At 39.9% G+C, this 14640-nt stretch overlaps 2 protein-coding genes across 12 annotated transcripts; one reads left to right on the top strand and one right to left on the bottom strand.

The window, feature by feature from the left end:
- The first annotated feature begins 1324 nt into the window (after positions 1-1324).
- On the top strand, positions 1325-3560 carry LOC131003942 (uncharacterized). 2 transcript variants are annotated; one of them, XM_057930508.1, is made up of 4 exons: positions 1325-1465; positions 1543-1622; positions 2165-2247; positions 2943-3560. In XM_057930508.1, the coding sequence occupies exon 4, from the start codon at positions 2977-2979 to the stop codon at positions 3394-3396; it is 420 nt and encodes a 139-aa protein (XP_057786491.1). In that variant the 5' UTR covers positions 1325-1465; positions 1543-1622; positions 2165-2247; positions 2943-2976; the 3' UTR covers positions 3397-3560. The 2 variants fall into 2 exon arrangements, with proteins under 2 accessions (XP_057786491.1, XP_057786490.1); XM_057930507.1 differs by lacking the exon at positions 2165-2247 and having other exon boundaries at positions 1326-1465.
- Positions 3561-4182: 622 nt separating this feature from the next.
- On the bottom strand, positions 4183-7408 carry LOC131003940 (chromatin remodeling protein EBS-like). 10 transcript variants are annotated; one of them, XR_009094863.1, is made up of 6 exons: positions 7111-7366; positions 6007-6349; positions 5843-5911; positions 5097-5235; positions 4554-4815; positions 4183-4378 (listed from the first exon to the last, which is right to left on the bottom strand). XR_009094863.1 is itself a non-coding variant. In XM_057930506.1 (5 exons), exons 1-5 carry the CDS (start codon positions 7181-7183, stop codon positions 4816-4818), a joined length of 627 nt encoding a protein of 208 aa, XP_057786489.1. In that variant the 5' UTR covers positions 7184-7408; the 3' UTR covers positions 4380-4815. The 10 variants fall into 10 exon arrangements, 4 of the variants coding, with proteins under 4 accessions (XP_057786489.1, XP_057786488.1, XP_057786486.1 ...); XR_009094864.1 differs by having other exon boundaries at positions 4183-4358; XR_009094867.1 differs by having other exon boundaries at positions 4554-4818; positions 7111-7364.
- Between the last annotated feature and the right edge of the window lie 7232 nt (positions 7409-14640).

The following is a 14640-nucleotide window of genomic DNA, read 5'->3' as shown; positions in this document are numbered from 1 at the left end:
TTTATTATTTAATACTCCGTCCGTCCCAACGAAGATGCTGCATATATATTTTTGGATCGTCCCAACTTCCAATGAAGATGCTACAATTCTAAATATGAAAAAAAATAAGGGATTTTAATTACATAATTACAACTAATTAATAACTCTTTTATTACATTTTCTCTCCTACTTTATCACTTTATTATCTTCTCTATCCTACTTTATCACTTTATTACTATATACTTAAAACACTAATCTACAACTCCTTAAATCTCGTGCCGAAAAGAAATGTATCATTTTGGCTGGAACGGAGGGAGTATAATTTTTCACACTATTACTAATTAATCCCCCCGTTTTATTAATAACGACATACTTTCCTATTTCGTCTATCTCATTAATAATGGCGCATTTTAAGGAAGAAAAATATTTTTCACAAAAAATTGTTGGCTCCACTATTATCTATCACTTTTATCATGAGTTCACTCTTCTTGATTTGGGGAAAATTAAAATTTATTTAAAAAATCAAAAAAGTCTTATAGCATATGTATTTTAATACTAATCTCATAGTATATGGGAAAATTAAAAATTTAACTATAATGTATGAATTAACCTTCAATTTTTTTTTTTTTTTTTTTTTGATCGGTCAAAGTCATGTTAGATGTTAGTAGTTAGTTCCCCATCCACTCCAAGAACCACCTTATCTCTCCATTCACCAAACTCCACCTTATATCTCCAATCACCAATTCGTTCCCAAGAGGGATCGAACCCGGGTCACTTCACTTAAGTGAGGACCCGGTGGCCAGTGGGCTAAGCCCCCTGGTTTATGAATTAACCTTCAATTAACTCAATTTTATATTTATCCGATAGATTATTTGATGCTAGTCTTAGTCTCTAAAAGTAAAAAAAAAAATTGGAAATCAAATTTCACTCTATGATTTTATATAAAAATAAAAGTTTTTTTTTGTACTCCCTCCGTCCCACGAATCTTGATGCATTTGTTTTCGGCGCGGAAATTAAGGGATTGTAGATTAATGTTTTAAATGTGTAGGTAATAAAGTAGAAAAATAATAATTAAGTATAATTAAGAATCTTTATTTTTTAGCTAATTCTTCCTATATTTAGAAATGCATCGAGATTCATGAAACGACCAAAAAAGAATATGTATCAAGAGATTCCTGGAACAGATGGAGTATATCCTATTAGTACGAGAATAGAGTGTTACAATTAAGCTAACAACGGCCCATTAATTCTAAGTAGCCCAAGCCCACTCATTTTATGTTATGGGCGAGGCCGTTTTAGCATTTATGGAGATTATTGGACTGATTAGTATATTCTATGAAACCAAAGGGGCTTTTTTGCAATAAAGAGAAACTCTTGGAATCTCAAGTGAAAAAGAATTCTCACCTCTTTCTGGATAAACCTCGTTGCCACTTACAGTTCCAGTTCGAGGGGTTTAAGGAAAGCTGTAATCATCGAAACTAAAAGGGTAACTAATTCTTCTCTCATACTATTTCTCACCTCTATTCTCCTGATTCAATCTATTCTCCACACTCAACTCCACAGCGCCGCCCCACGGCCCTCCGCCGTCGCCCGTCAGTCTGCCGCCGATCAGTAGCCTTCCGCCGCCCCACGCCCCTCCGCCGGTCAGTAACACCAATTCTGGAAAATAGTAATACTTAAGATAATACTTGAAAAGCATGTCTGATTTTTTTGTTTATGTGTGTTAAAAATGTTGGGATTTGATGCTTTTGGGGGAATATCCAGTCAAAAGAACTAAAGAAGGGAGTTGGGTTATCAATTTTAAGCTTTCTCTGCTGTTTATGTTTTTGTTCGAATATCAGGTTTCGTTTTACCTTTTTCGGATTAACAGGCTTGTGGTTGTGGATTTTCATATTTCTTTTGAATTTCGGATTTTTAGGTTCGGATTGGATTTAATCCGAAATATTTCGGATTTTCGGATAATACGGTTCGGATCGGATTGAATTTTAGTGAAATTTCCGATTTTCGGATCGGATCAGATCAGGCAAAAATCCGATCCGAAATCCGAATGCACACCCCTAGCTGTCACGCCCTTTCCTTATTCTGATTTTCTGCTTGCTTAAGGCAAATTTGTTTCAGATTCTTCTTTTTTTTGCATTTTTAATTTTAGTTTTTTTTTCTTTTTCCTTTTAATTTTTTATTGTAGTTGAGGTTCATTGTTTATAATCTGTAAAGAAATGGAAGAAATTCATGCTTACAGAAACCCAGAATCCTTGCCTTAAAAAAAAGGTATCGCTGGCGGTTTTACATTTCTTGCCTTTCGTTTATGGTTTTACAGTTATCATCGTTCGGTGCTATAGTTCTTTTTCTTTTTTATTTTAATAAAAAATTTGCCTTTTTGTATAATATATATTTGTGGATCATAAATATCAGTTGAAATTGTTGATGTTAAATATTGTGCATAATTAGGGAAATATTGTGGAGACCAAGCATCTTTTAATCCAAAAAAAAAAAAATGAGATCTGAGATTTGGACAAAATTGTTGATTTGAATATGTTGAATGAATCTGTCTGTGTGGATGCTGGTTTTTTCTTAGATCAACTCTATAATATATAGATTCCTTTGTCTTCTGTTGTCAAAAAAACTATTGATATCTTTGCAGAACTTTTAGGTTCAAATCTTATTGTTATTGTTATTTGTGATTTGTGATCTAAGGTAATGAGTAACGATGATTTTTCCCACAAAAGATTGTGTCACATGAATTCTTATAAGGTTTTTTAAAAAACAAGTGGTGACTCGAATCCCGACCTATTGGTGGGAGGGTAAGCGTCTTACCAACTGACTTGCTCTTCGTTGTCATGAATTCTTAGCCTATATGGTTGTAGGTGATAGTGCATATCTGATATCTTGCTTCTACCCTCGTTTAACCGTTGTTTACGCTTTGAACGAAGGAACTAGACTCAATCCTCTGTATTTCCGCGCAGTTGCACTCCCTATTGGGTTAGAAAATCATCGGATATGGCTACTAGTATCATGGCTCCATTGCTGACCCCCTCGTCTTCTGCCAATAAGCACAAAAGTTTCGTTACGAGCACGAGGGTAGTGCCCGTACGAGCGATGAAGGTGGAGAAGCCGTTGGAGGAGCTCTACGGCGTGAAGGTAGAGAGGAAAGTGGCCAAGGAGCGCCTATCGGAGCTCGGTGTCTCGAGATGGTCCGTGTGGAAGACGGGCAAGTGCAAGCTCCCGTGGGACTGGCAGGTCGATCAGCTCGTTTATATCGAGGAAGGGGAGGTGAGAGTGGTGCCGGAAGGAAGTAAGCGTTACATGAGCTTCGTTGCCGGGGACCTCGTTCGTTATCCCAAGTGGTTCGAAGCCGATCTCTTCTTCAACGATTTCTATCAAGAACGGTATAGCTTTCGAGCATATGGCGATGATTAGCAGATGTTGATCATCTTGATTTGATTCTCTGTTGAAGGTAGAAAATATGTTTGTTGTGTGATGAAGTCTAGCAAAAAATCTTTGGATTTTGATTTATATTTTTCTTGCACTTTAATGTTGTTAATCTCTGGTTGTATAATTTATTCATTTCCATTAGTTATTTAGACTGTGACTCATCATTCCGTCATCGAATTATGTTTTGTGATGTAACAAACAAACTGTGATGTTAAACCGCAGAGCATTTAACATTTATATAGGGTAAATATCACTTTAAATTATGATCGACTTTCACACTATCAATTAGTTTATTCTTAACTATCTAAAATGTTTGTTTAAATCTTGAACTATTAATTGTATACTTCATTCATTTTCATCATTTGAATTTTCAATCAGAAAGATTATTTCTAAGATTGAGGATTATTAAATAAAAATGTAAATTGAGAATTATTTTGAAAAACGCTAAAGTTGGAGAAAAATTATGATTAACCATAACTGAATCAAGTAGGAATATTATTTTCTATATGCGGAGAAATCAATTTTTAATTGTTTGTTCAATATCTTTTAATCGTTTAACAACCCAAGCTTGAACTTCACATTCAAACTAGAAATTTTTTCAAGACAAATATTTGTTAGCTCGCAAACTAGCTCGTTGTCCATTACTCAAGCTTCCAAACTTCTAACAAAGCTCGAACTACTCGAGCTTCCAATCTTCTTACAAAGCTCGAACTCAAACTCAATTCGTTTGTTTTCTTCTATTTATACATTTGAGATTATATTCTTAGGAAGTTGAGAACAAGCTAGCTTCATTTAAGTCGACAAATGAATAATTACACTATTATAACAACTTCAGTTCAAATCAAGCTCGAGCTCGACTCTAAAAATATAAAAATAAACAAATCGAGCTTGAGCTTGTCAATGTTCGACCGGACAAGACAAAACAAGCCATCCACCCTTACATGCTTCTGCAAGAAACACAGGGAGACTGAAAACATGAACACTACAATACATTAGAAACTACAACAAATTACAATTCACACTTTCGAAAAACGAGGGTTAATAATGATCAACAATTTCAATGTTTTTAAAGTGTGCATCACCACAAACAATTACTTAGTCTGCACAATGATACAATAAATAGATAATAAAAACTAGGTTACCATAAATTAGGAAAAAGCCTCAGGCCTTGTCTTAGTTTTCCCTCTCTGCACTGTACAATTCCAAGGTACAACAACAAATAGCGCGGCTACTATGCAAAGAAAACTTGTACATACTCATGCACCGTAACAGCACCACCCAGTCACCTCTTTCTGCGCTTCGCCTCCACCTAACAATTGATTATCATCGAGGGTTAGAGGACACTTACTTGAATAAGTATTTCGCGTCTCAAAATAGAAAGGAAGTCATTCCTCGTCCTCGCTGCTACTGCACAGAGGAGTCGAAATAAAAAGAGTCCGGACTTATCACTTAACCCCACCTAAGAGCATTTGTGTGTGTGTGAGATGTGTGCATTAATCTAACACACAACTCTAGTGTGATTCAGCCGAACACAAAAAAGTTAGATAAAGCTCATTTTCGTTTCTCCTATAAAGATCTTCTCAAAAGAAGTCGTCATATGTTAGGATAGGGACGTCTACTGCTACGGGTATGGATTGAAAGACAGCAAAAGGAAAGTGAGTTCAAATTGGAGAAAACGTCCTCACCTTCATCTCAGCAGCTGGCGATACAGGAAATGAGTTCAAAGACCTTTTGGTGTCATCGTCGGATGAGCAATCAGAGCACAAGAACTGATCCAGCTTCTTCGCCTCTTCAATAGTCATGCCCATACAAGAAGGATGAAACCTTCAATCAGAAAGATGCATCAGAAACGCATCCTCTAAAGGGATGGATGTAAGGAAACGACGTCTACATTTGATCAAGTTATATGCAACTATGTTCACGGTACTGAGTTATGAACCAAGAAAAGCTGGAACGAAATAATCAACGTAACACAAGTTCTAAGTTGGCCCAAAACAGAGGAAATATCAGATATAACATACATGTGTGACGAGCAATAGAAAGTACTCGCCAAACTGAAAGATTTTGGCTCACTCTAGTCTTCAATATAAGTCACTCCAAACAGCATTTTAAAGGATTTCTGATTGATTCTGGCCCATCTTAAAAGATTTCTGATTAATTTTAGAATGCGACATTTGGCTCTAATACTCGAGAATACCAAACTGCAGCTATATCAGAGAAAGACACCAATATCTTTATAGATGTAAAATTAGCTAAAAACCAACTAGTTGGATTGGTTAAATTGGTAAAATACAGTGAAGCTCAGCTTGGCTGCATCGATGGATATGCGAGGGGGAAGAGTTGATATTTCCAATATTACAAAATAGACGTCATATAGTATAAGAAGACTAATTTTATATTATAAAAAATGACTGTAGGATATACAGCATACCAGTCTTTACATCCTTCACATTGCACCATGAGATCGTCCGGGTTATAAGGCATCTCGCACTTGCAATATCTTGAGAAAGAAAACCACCATAAATAAATAAATGAATAAAAAACAAAAGAACCGTTCAATGTGACTAATATGTAGCTTTAATAACCGAGACTCACACAGCAACACGGTCGGGAGTGAAGCTTCCAGTAGCAGCCTTATACTCGAACCTGCAAAAGTAATCCTCCGTTCCCACATTTTCCAGCTTGGTGTAGTTCTTAAAGGTATGCACAATGCACTTGCCCTCAATGGTGTGAGCACTCTGTACGTCATAGTGGTCGGACAGGAAGAGCTCCTTGGCACCGTGGAACTGCCTACGGCCTCCAATTGATTCCTCAGGGCGGTAGTACCACCTCACCCGCACTTTCATGTTACTCCTGTGGTCAGCCTCGATTTTCTCAACTCTTGCCACATACGGTGGCTTGTCAGAATCAGATGGTCTCATCAACACACAATCTCCAGCTACAAAAACACGCGTATATCTTAGTCCAGCACGCCCTAAAAAATTCGCCTCAACTAAACTTCACCAAATATCGAGTAGGAGCATGTAAAACTCACTGACGCCACACAAGTCCAGAAACGAGAAAACCCCCAACCAAAACTGGCCGAGGTAGATGGAAATTCACATATAGAAACGTCAAACAGTTCAAGCACATCTCCTAGGACAGTAATGAGTAAGAGAAAAAACACCAAAACTTCGTGTTCGTTCAAGTTTGAGCTCATACGCCTATCCGGATATAGGTGTGTGCAGGAGGGAGCTGGGGTGGGCTCAAGCACCCCCAGCAAATTTTTATTTTTTAAAACCTTATGGTTTTATTTATTCAAAAAATATTACATATTAGCACACTTGTAGTCGAAAATTTTCGACTCTAGCTAGCTCCCTTCGAGCTATAATTCTGGCTCCGGAACAAACTAAATCGACAGTCATTCAGGCATTTGAAACCTGCAAGTAACTAAACAGAAATTGAACAAAGAAGCTTCAACAGAAATTTGTTTCAGCAGTTAGTAATCAAAATTATAAACAGCTCTAATCGACCCCAAACAAACATTCCCTAATTCCAGGAAGAGGAAAAAAAAAAGGCCCAAAAACACAGCTCAAAACCCACATTTGATAGCTCAACATAGAAAAACTAGCAAACCATGTCCATCAACCACCAAAACGACGAATTGAAACCCCAAAAACACAAATCAAACATGTAAATAAAGGGGGGAAATGGAAATACGTCTGACAACTTTGTTGGTCCCTTTTATAGTGTAGGAATCGACGTCTTTCTTCCCCGGCTTCGTCTTGGCCATGGCGATGAGGTCGATCGAAGGAAGTGGAGGAGGTACTGGGTTCAATTTTGAGCTGGGAGGAGAGAAACAGAAACCCTAATTGCAGGGTTGAAGAGAGAAATTCGGTGTCGTGGGAGAAAAATTGTCGGAAGACAGGGTTCAGTCCTGCCCGCGGGCAGCTTTGCCTAATTTGATGAATAGATCTCGTCAATTTAATTCATACCGTTTAAGGATAAATGTTCTTTTACCACATTAGGTTATTTTACTAAAAATATATACTTTTTTTTTTTTTTTTTTTGATCAATTAAAAATCTATTAAAAAACTGGGACGGTACCAGGAGTACCAAAAACATCATACAAGTGGTGCGTACTCGTTAGAGCACCACAGGATAAAAGGAACATTGGACTCGACCACATGGAAGATTTTGTTCCAGCTCCAAAGCCTCCCTTTGACCTCATTAACAAGATTGGACACCTCCCAATTCTTGTTCTCAAACCTACTCTCATTCCTATACTTCCAGATCAGCCAAACAGTCCCGATCCAAAGAGCTTTAAGGAAGTTCTTGTTTCTCTTACCTCTTCCTCCTCCAATGAAAGACATGAAATGATGTTCGACTTTTTGTGGTTTAGCCGTTTTCATTCCGATCCATTGATTGATTTTGTCCCACACGCGATCGACTTTCGGACAATGGAGAAAAGAATGTTCAGTTGTAACCTCCCTCCACACACACGCATTGCACCACTGTTCTTCGGCCGGGATGAGGACATTCCTTTTGAGAAGGTTTTCGCATGTTGGCAGCCTGTTACAAATGCTTCTCCAAGCTGTCACTCTGGCTTTGTTAGGGGCCGGTGCCGTCCACAGTTGTGCGCTAGCTTCAATGTGTCTTCCAAAATGATCACCTTCCGCTTTTGCGCACTCCTCATAGGCCGCTTTAGTCGAGAAATTTCCCCCCGCTGCGTCCTTCCAGCTCCAGCCGTCCTTGAGGTCTGGGCAAGGAGAAAGCGCCCCAATGACTGACCGCAAATTTTCCTCCATCTCTTTCTCCCTCTCCCTCAGCTCCCTTCGCCACTTGAGATCCCACTCCCACCCTTCCTCCGTCCATTTCCCAGCCTCCTCCACATTACCATCTTTAAAGAGGCTAAGATTAAAAAGTCTAGGGAAGAGGATCTTGAGGTTGCTGTTCCCCACCCACGTCTCACCCCAAAAACTAACCTCTCTACCATTCCCCATAATCCTTTGAATATTGCCACTAAACCACTTTTCTTCCTCCCTCCCCACCCTCCCAACAATTTTCGACCACCATCCCTTCATCCCGCCTCTTTTCTCCACCCTCCACTCCCCCCCCCTCCCCTCTTGACAAATCCCCGTACAAGGAATTAATCACCCTGACCCACAACGCCTCCCTCTCGACCAAGTACCTCCACACCCATTTAAACACCAAGACCTTGTTAAACCATTCAATGTTTCGAAAGCCCAATCCCCCTTGAAGCTTGTCGACACACATGTCTTTCCATTTGAACCAAGCAATAGACCTAGACACGCCACTTCCCCCCCACAAAAATTTTCCAAAAACGGAGTTGAGGTCGTGAATTACCGATTTAGGAATGAAGGAAAAAGACAATTGAAACACTGGGATGGCTTGAAGGACCGACTTCACAAGAACGATGCGCCCTGCCAAAGAAAGAGATTTCTTCTTCCAACCTCTGATTTTCCTCAACACTTTTTCCACCACGCAACTCCATTCCACACTGCTATTCATCCGTCCCCCAACCTTGATACCGAGATAATTGAAAGGCAGAGATCCCTCCTTACAGTTGAGATAACCTGCCCACCTCCTTAAACACGTATTTTCGACACCCACTGCCATCAAGCTGCTCTTGTCGAAGTTGATTTTGAGCCCTGAAATGAATTGGAAGAGAAGAAGGATCCTTTTAATAAAAGTCACATTCCCCTCGTTAGCTGCCAACAGGAATATTGTGTCATCTGCATATTGAAGATGTGACACAGAAATTTTATCCATCCCCAAAACAGCCGGAGACACGAGCTGGAGATCAGTAGCTCTCTCCATCAAGGCATTTAACCCTTCGGCGATGACTAAAAAGAGGAAAGGGGATAACGGATCCCCCTGCCTTAGACCTCGTTCCATTTTGAAGACACCTGTGGACGATCCGTTCACCAGCACGCTGCCTGACGCCGAGTCGAGGCATCCCTTAACCCAATTACGCCATTTCTGATCGAAGTTCATAAGACCGAATAAAGCATCAAGGAAATCCCATTGAACGGAGTCGTAAGCTTTAGCAAAGTCGATCTTGAAGAAAATACGACCAATCTTCTTTTTCTTTGCTTCCGCAATTGCTTCGTTGAGAATAACCACACCATCAAGAATGAACCGTCCTTTGATGAAAGCGCACTGTTTGTCCGAGATAATAGACCCCATCACCATTTTCAGCCTCCCTGCAAGGATTTTTGCAATGATTTTATATAAGCTATTGATCAGGGAGATCGGTCTGAACTCATCCATCTTCTCTGCCCCTTCCTTCTTCGGAATTAGAACAATGAACGAAGTATTGCTTCCTTTGGGGATCCTCCCGTTCTCGAAAAACTCTTTCAGAACTTGGAGAAGATCATCCTTGACTGTCGACCATGCATTCTTCCAGAAGGAGAACGTGAACCCATCTGGACCAGGACTCTTGTCGCCACCACAGCTCCACACCGCTTCCTTAATCTCCTCCAAATCGAACTCCCTGCACAGCCAATTCCGCTCTTCATCAGAGAGTTTTTTCTTGAGGAAATCGTTGGGGAGGTTTGGCAGAACCCGTGTCCTTTTTTTGAAGAATACTTCGAAATGTTCCCGAACTTTGGATTTGACCTCCCCTGGATTAGACACCCACTGATTTCCAAAGTATAATCCCAAGATTTCATTCTTTTTCCTTCTCCCAATAATCGCTCGGTGATAGAATCCCGTGTTAAGATCACCGCTTTTGATCCACCGAACCTTAGCTTGCTGTTGCAAGACCCTTTGTTTGTCTTTCAGCTGTAGGAAAATATTCGCTTGGATTTCATTTCTTCGAATGATTTCGGACTCCTCAATTCCATGCTCTTCATCTTTGTGGTCAAGAGTTTGCAATTCAGTCTTCAAAACCTGTATCTTCTCATCAATATTCCCAAAAGTGGATTTATTCCATTCTTTCAGTTCCGTTTTCAATTTCTTCAATTTTTCACTGACCACAAAGCATCTCCATCCCGTCATTCCGTCCGCTGTCCACACTTTCCTAACCTGTTGTTCAAACTCCGGATGTGACACCCACACATTGAGGAATCTGAAAGGCCTTGGTCCCCAATCTTCTGCTTTTGACACCAAAACAATAGGGCAATGATCCGAAATGGTGCGTTGCAGACCACGTCCCATCGACCCCTCCCATTGACGCAGCCACGCGTCGTTAACCAAAAACCTATCCAGTTTACTTTTACACATCCCATTCGGCTTAAACCACGTAAATTTGCGCCCTTGAGATCTGATTTCTGTAAGGCCGCTATCACCGATGAAGCTGTCGAAGGTTCTTGCATCTGCTGCCCCATAAGAATCCCCATTTCCGACTCTTTCTTCCCGCTTCCGCACCGCGTTAAAATCCCCCATCACACAGACACCGCAATCGACATTTTGTTCCACTATATTTTTGATAACATCCCAAAGTCTAGATTTCTCTTCCGAACCAACTGGTGCATAGACATTAATGATGCAACACCCAACATCATCTTGAACCCATTTTCCATTCACCACCACAGCCCCGCTCACGTCCCATTTGCTAGAAGCTTGGAAAACGTTTTTATTCCAAGCACTAACCAAACCACCAGACCGCCCTTCAGAATTCCGAACCGCAAGATCAAAATTATCAAAACCCCACCAAGAGTTACACACCAATGAATCAAACTCAGTCATTTTTGTTTCTTGAAGGCAACAGAAGTCAATCTTTTGCATTTTTACAATCTCACTAACATCTTTCTGTTTCCCAGTACTCCCAAGGCCCCGAATGTTATATGACAATAAATTCATGAACACTTACTTGGTTGACTCCCAGCTTCTGTCCTCACGCTGCCTTCCTCTTGGTCCTCAATTTGCGCGGCCATCTCCTGATCTGTAAGTTGGCTTGAAAGCCCCAAAGCTTTCCCTAATTTCCAGATTTCCAAACTTTCGGTTTCCAAATCCGCAATGAAGTTTCCCCAACCATTGTTTCCTCCCTGTGTTTCGCACACCTTCTTCGATTTCTTGCTCTTTTTCTTTTTGTTATGTAATACCCCGTTCCTTTTTGCTAAGTTTAGAATAATTTTTGAACTTAGATATTAAGTTGATTCACGCCGGATAAAAGAAAATAAATTTATTTTTAATTCCAACAAAAATGATTTACAAAAATATTTGTAAATTTAGTTATTGAATTTATATGCATTGCATATTTATTTAATTTACCTTTCAAGTATTTTCACGAGATATTTATTTAACGAACACTGAACGAACATTACAGTTTTCATAGTACAACCCGGAAGATTTTTATTGTATTTTATTTTATTCTCCCATCAGCCACTTTAACACCTTTCCAACCACCCATCCACTCTTTCCCTTTCCAACCACCCATCCACTCTTTCCACCTAAAGAATTTCCTTTCCAACCACACACGATACATTGTCTCCCCAAAATCACAACTTTAGCCATATTTTTTTTTTAAGCAATCAGCCATACTTTTGTTAAATCAATCACATGCAAATCAATATTTTACAACAATCAATCCACTTGGAAATTTCCTCACAAGCTCTTCTTCATCCCTGAAGTGCGCAGCAACCATAGGTAAATTCCTCTCAACTTTGAGATTTCTCCATCTCATTCTTAGTTTCTCTGCATATATTGAAGAGAAGCAAAAATCTGAAATATTGTGCAGTGATTCCAGCAAACAAGCAAATTCAGAATCAGGCAGCAACCATTTCACATCCTAAATACCTAAAGGTTTCCTCTCGAGCCCTTACCTCATTTGCTCGACTGTTAAAAATCAAGCTCTTCATATGTGCCATTCCAGTAAACCAATATACACAACAAAACATTCAAGCATTTCAATAGTATGACTTTCATTATTACATATACATACATGATAGCATGATTCATTGAAAAGAAAAGATTTTATTTTGAAGCATATCTATTAATAAGAATAAAGAAAAAGTCTTGAATTTGATTTTGATTGCCGAGTTCAAATGTTGGAGTTGAGTGTCTGGTTGGGTCTGCTGAGTCGGAGAGGACGGCGGTGGCCTTCATGGTTGCTCGCCGGGAATGGTGTGCTGACGGTGGTGGCGCGGAGCCACTGACCGAGGCTGCCGGATCTGTGAACAGAGGGTGGGGAGAGAGGAGCGGCTGCTTCGATGGGGTGCAGCGGAGGGAGGCAGGGCGCGGCGGCGGTGCCGCTGCTGCCCGGCCACGGCTGGAGAAGAGGAGAGGGGTCATTTCCGATTTGAACTTTGAGCGGCGGAAGTGTGGGAGTCGGAGTCACTGGTCGGCGGCGGCTTTTGCTGCTGTGCACCGGAGATTCAGAGGAAGAGAGATTAGAGGAGAGGGAGATGAGAGTCAAGGGGGCGGCGGCGTATCCGGCGGTGGCTGCCGTCGTCCGTCGGAAGAGAGAAGGATGAAGAGGGAGGCTGGGCGGCAGTCCGCTTCTCCTGCTGCTGACCGACCGAAGATGGAGAAGGGAGTCAGGGGACGGCGGTCGGGTGGTGGAGACGGAGCTGCTACAGCCGCCGGAAAAGATCGAGAGGAAGGGAGAGAGTGCTGCTGCGTGCGTGTGTGTGCGTTTGTGTTTGTGTGTGTGCATTTGTGTTTATGTGTGTGCGTCCGATGGGGGAAGAAAAGGAGGGGTGAGGATGTTGGGCTAGGCTAGGGCTTAATTAGTAGTGGGCTTGAGTGGGCCGATTTTAATTAAGTTGTGGGCTCGAGTCATGGGCCGATTTTTATGAGTATTTGGGCCGAGATTTTATTTATTTTTGTTTCAGTTGGGCTTTAATTATTAAATCTGCTGGGCCTTTATTAATTTATTCAATTGGGCTGTGCAGCTTCTTTATTTAAAATGGACTATACTATTTTAATTAATTAGACTTATTAAGTTTGATTAATTATTTTCAAAGAGTAAATTTTTATAATAATATTAAATTATTATTATAAGCATATTTTAAGTAATTACTTATTATATGCTAAGCATGACAAGATTTGCATTATATTTTGCAATAAGAATATTTATGATTTAATTGGTTTTATTTATAATTCCAATTAAAAAAAAAAAAGATGAGTAAGAATATTGTTGGTGTTCTTAACTCAAGAGAAATGTTTTCAATTATTTATTCATTAAATTTTGAAAACCCGGCTAAGTGAATCATAGAATATTAAGCACTACACCATGACTTAAGATTAGAATTCAAGGAGACCTATTGAGAATAGATTTCTTGTAGGCTTTGAGCATCAGGAGGATTAGCACTGCTATTCCGATTCAGAGATAAGGTTAAACGACAGGCTTTGCCTAGACAGGTGGGCTTATTTTTCAAATGTATGATTTAGCTATTGAGCTTAAATATTCGTGTAATATAAACTGTTTATCCAATAAAATATTTTTGTGCACTCTACCATGTTTAATGCTCGTACAGTTAATCAATTGAGGTTCTCTTATGACCTAAAACGTTGTTTGAGAATTGTGTACACTTGTTAGATGACTCGGTGGGTTGATCTCCATCGGGCACTAACCAGAGGCGTTATAAGGGTGCTCGACGGGATGTGTTCCGGAGCATAGAAATAATAGGCCTGTCTGGATTAATTTTCGAGGTTTATTATACTTGGCTGGGTTACGCCCTCAGTTCAAGTCAGCGGGAGACAGAGATCCGTCGGTGGCTAGAGGTCCGGGATCACAGCGAGTAACAGAATGAAGTGTGCAAACGCGCGCAAAATAATTAAGTATATATATATGAAAATGTTTTAACATGCATAGAAGTTATTTCTCTTTAAAACCTTCTATGTCATGTCAGTAAGATTGGATAAACTGTTCTTCAGATTATGAAATGCTTTAAAAGTTGCAGCCCACTAAGTACATTAGTACTTAGCCCAAAATTACTTTCAAATGTTTTCAGGTTAATGGCTGGTGATGACGGGGCAGAGCTGAGGCTAGAGTTCAACTCCTTATCTTGATTTCCGCTGCAGAATTAGCCAGTATCTGTCTTTTGTTTCTTAACTTAAGACCTATCATGTTGCGATTCTAAACAATATCTTGTGTTGAGCCTAAACTATTGACTCTCAAAGTATTTCAATCAGTGAATGTTGGTTATCTGAAGCATGACACTAAACTTGTGATCTTGAAGTTGTTATGTTTGTTGATTGATTCGTATCACTTGAATACCTGTCTTTCTTCATCCAAAGGGGCTAAGCCCGATTGTTATCCCTTTTATTCAGATTTCACAA

This window comes from Salvia miltiorrhiza, unplaced genomic scaffold (genome assembly GCF_028751815.1).
Source record: "Salvia miltiorrhiza cultivar Shanhuang (shh) unplaced genomic scaffold, IMPLAD_Smil_shh original_scaffold_302, whole genome shotgun sequence".
Classification (NCBI taxonomy): Eukaryota; Viridiplantae; Streptophyta; class Magnoliopsida; order Lamiales; family Lamiaceae; genus Salvia; species Salvia miltiorrhiza.
Note: the sequence above shows the minus strand (reverse complement) of the source record. Positions and strands in the feature narration are given on the sequence as shown.

Excerpts from the sequence above, each read along its gene's own strand:
- LOC131003942 (XM_057930508.1), top strand. The coding sequence starts at position 2,977 with ATGGCTACTAGTATCATGGCTCCATTGCTGACCCCCTCGTCTTCTGCC.
- LOC131003940 (XM_057930503.1), bottom strand. The coding sequence starts at position 7,183 with ATGGCCAAGACGAAGCCGGGGAAGAAAGACGTCGATTCCTACACTATA. Across the intron at positions 6,350-7,110 it reads GACCAACAAAGTTGTCAGAC|CTGGAGATTGTGTGTTGATG; the intron begins GTATTTCCATTT and ends GTGTTTTTGTAG. Across the intron at positions 5,912-6,006 it reads ACTCCCGACCGTGTTGCTGT|ATATTGCAAGTGCGAGATGC; the intron begins GTGAGTCTCGGT and ends TTCTTTCTCAAG.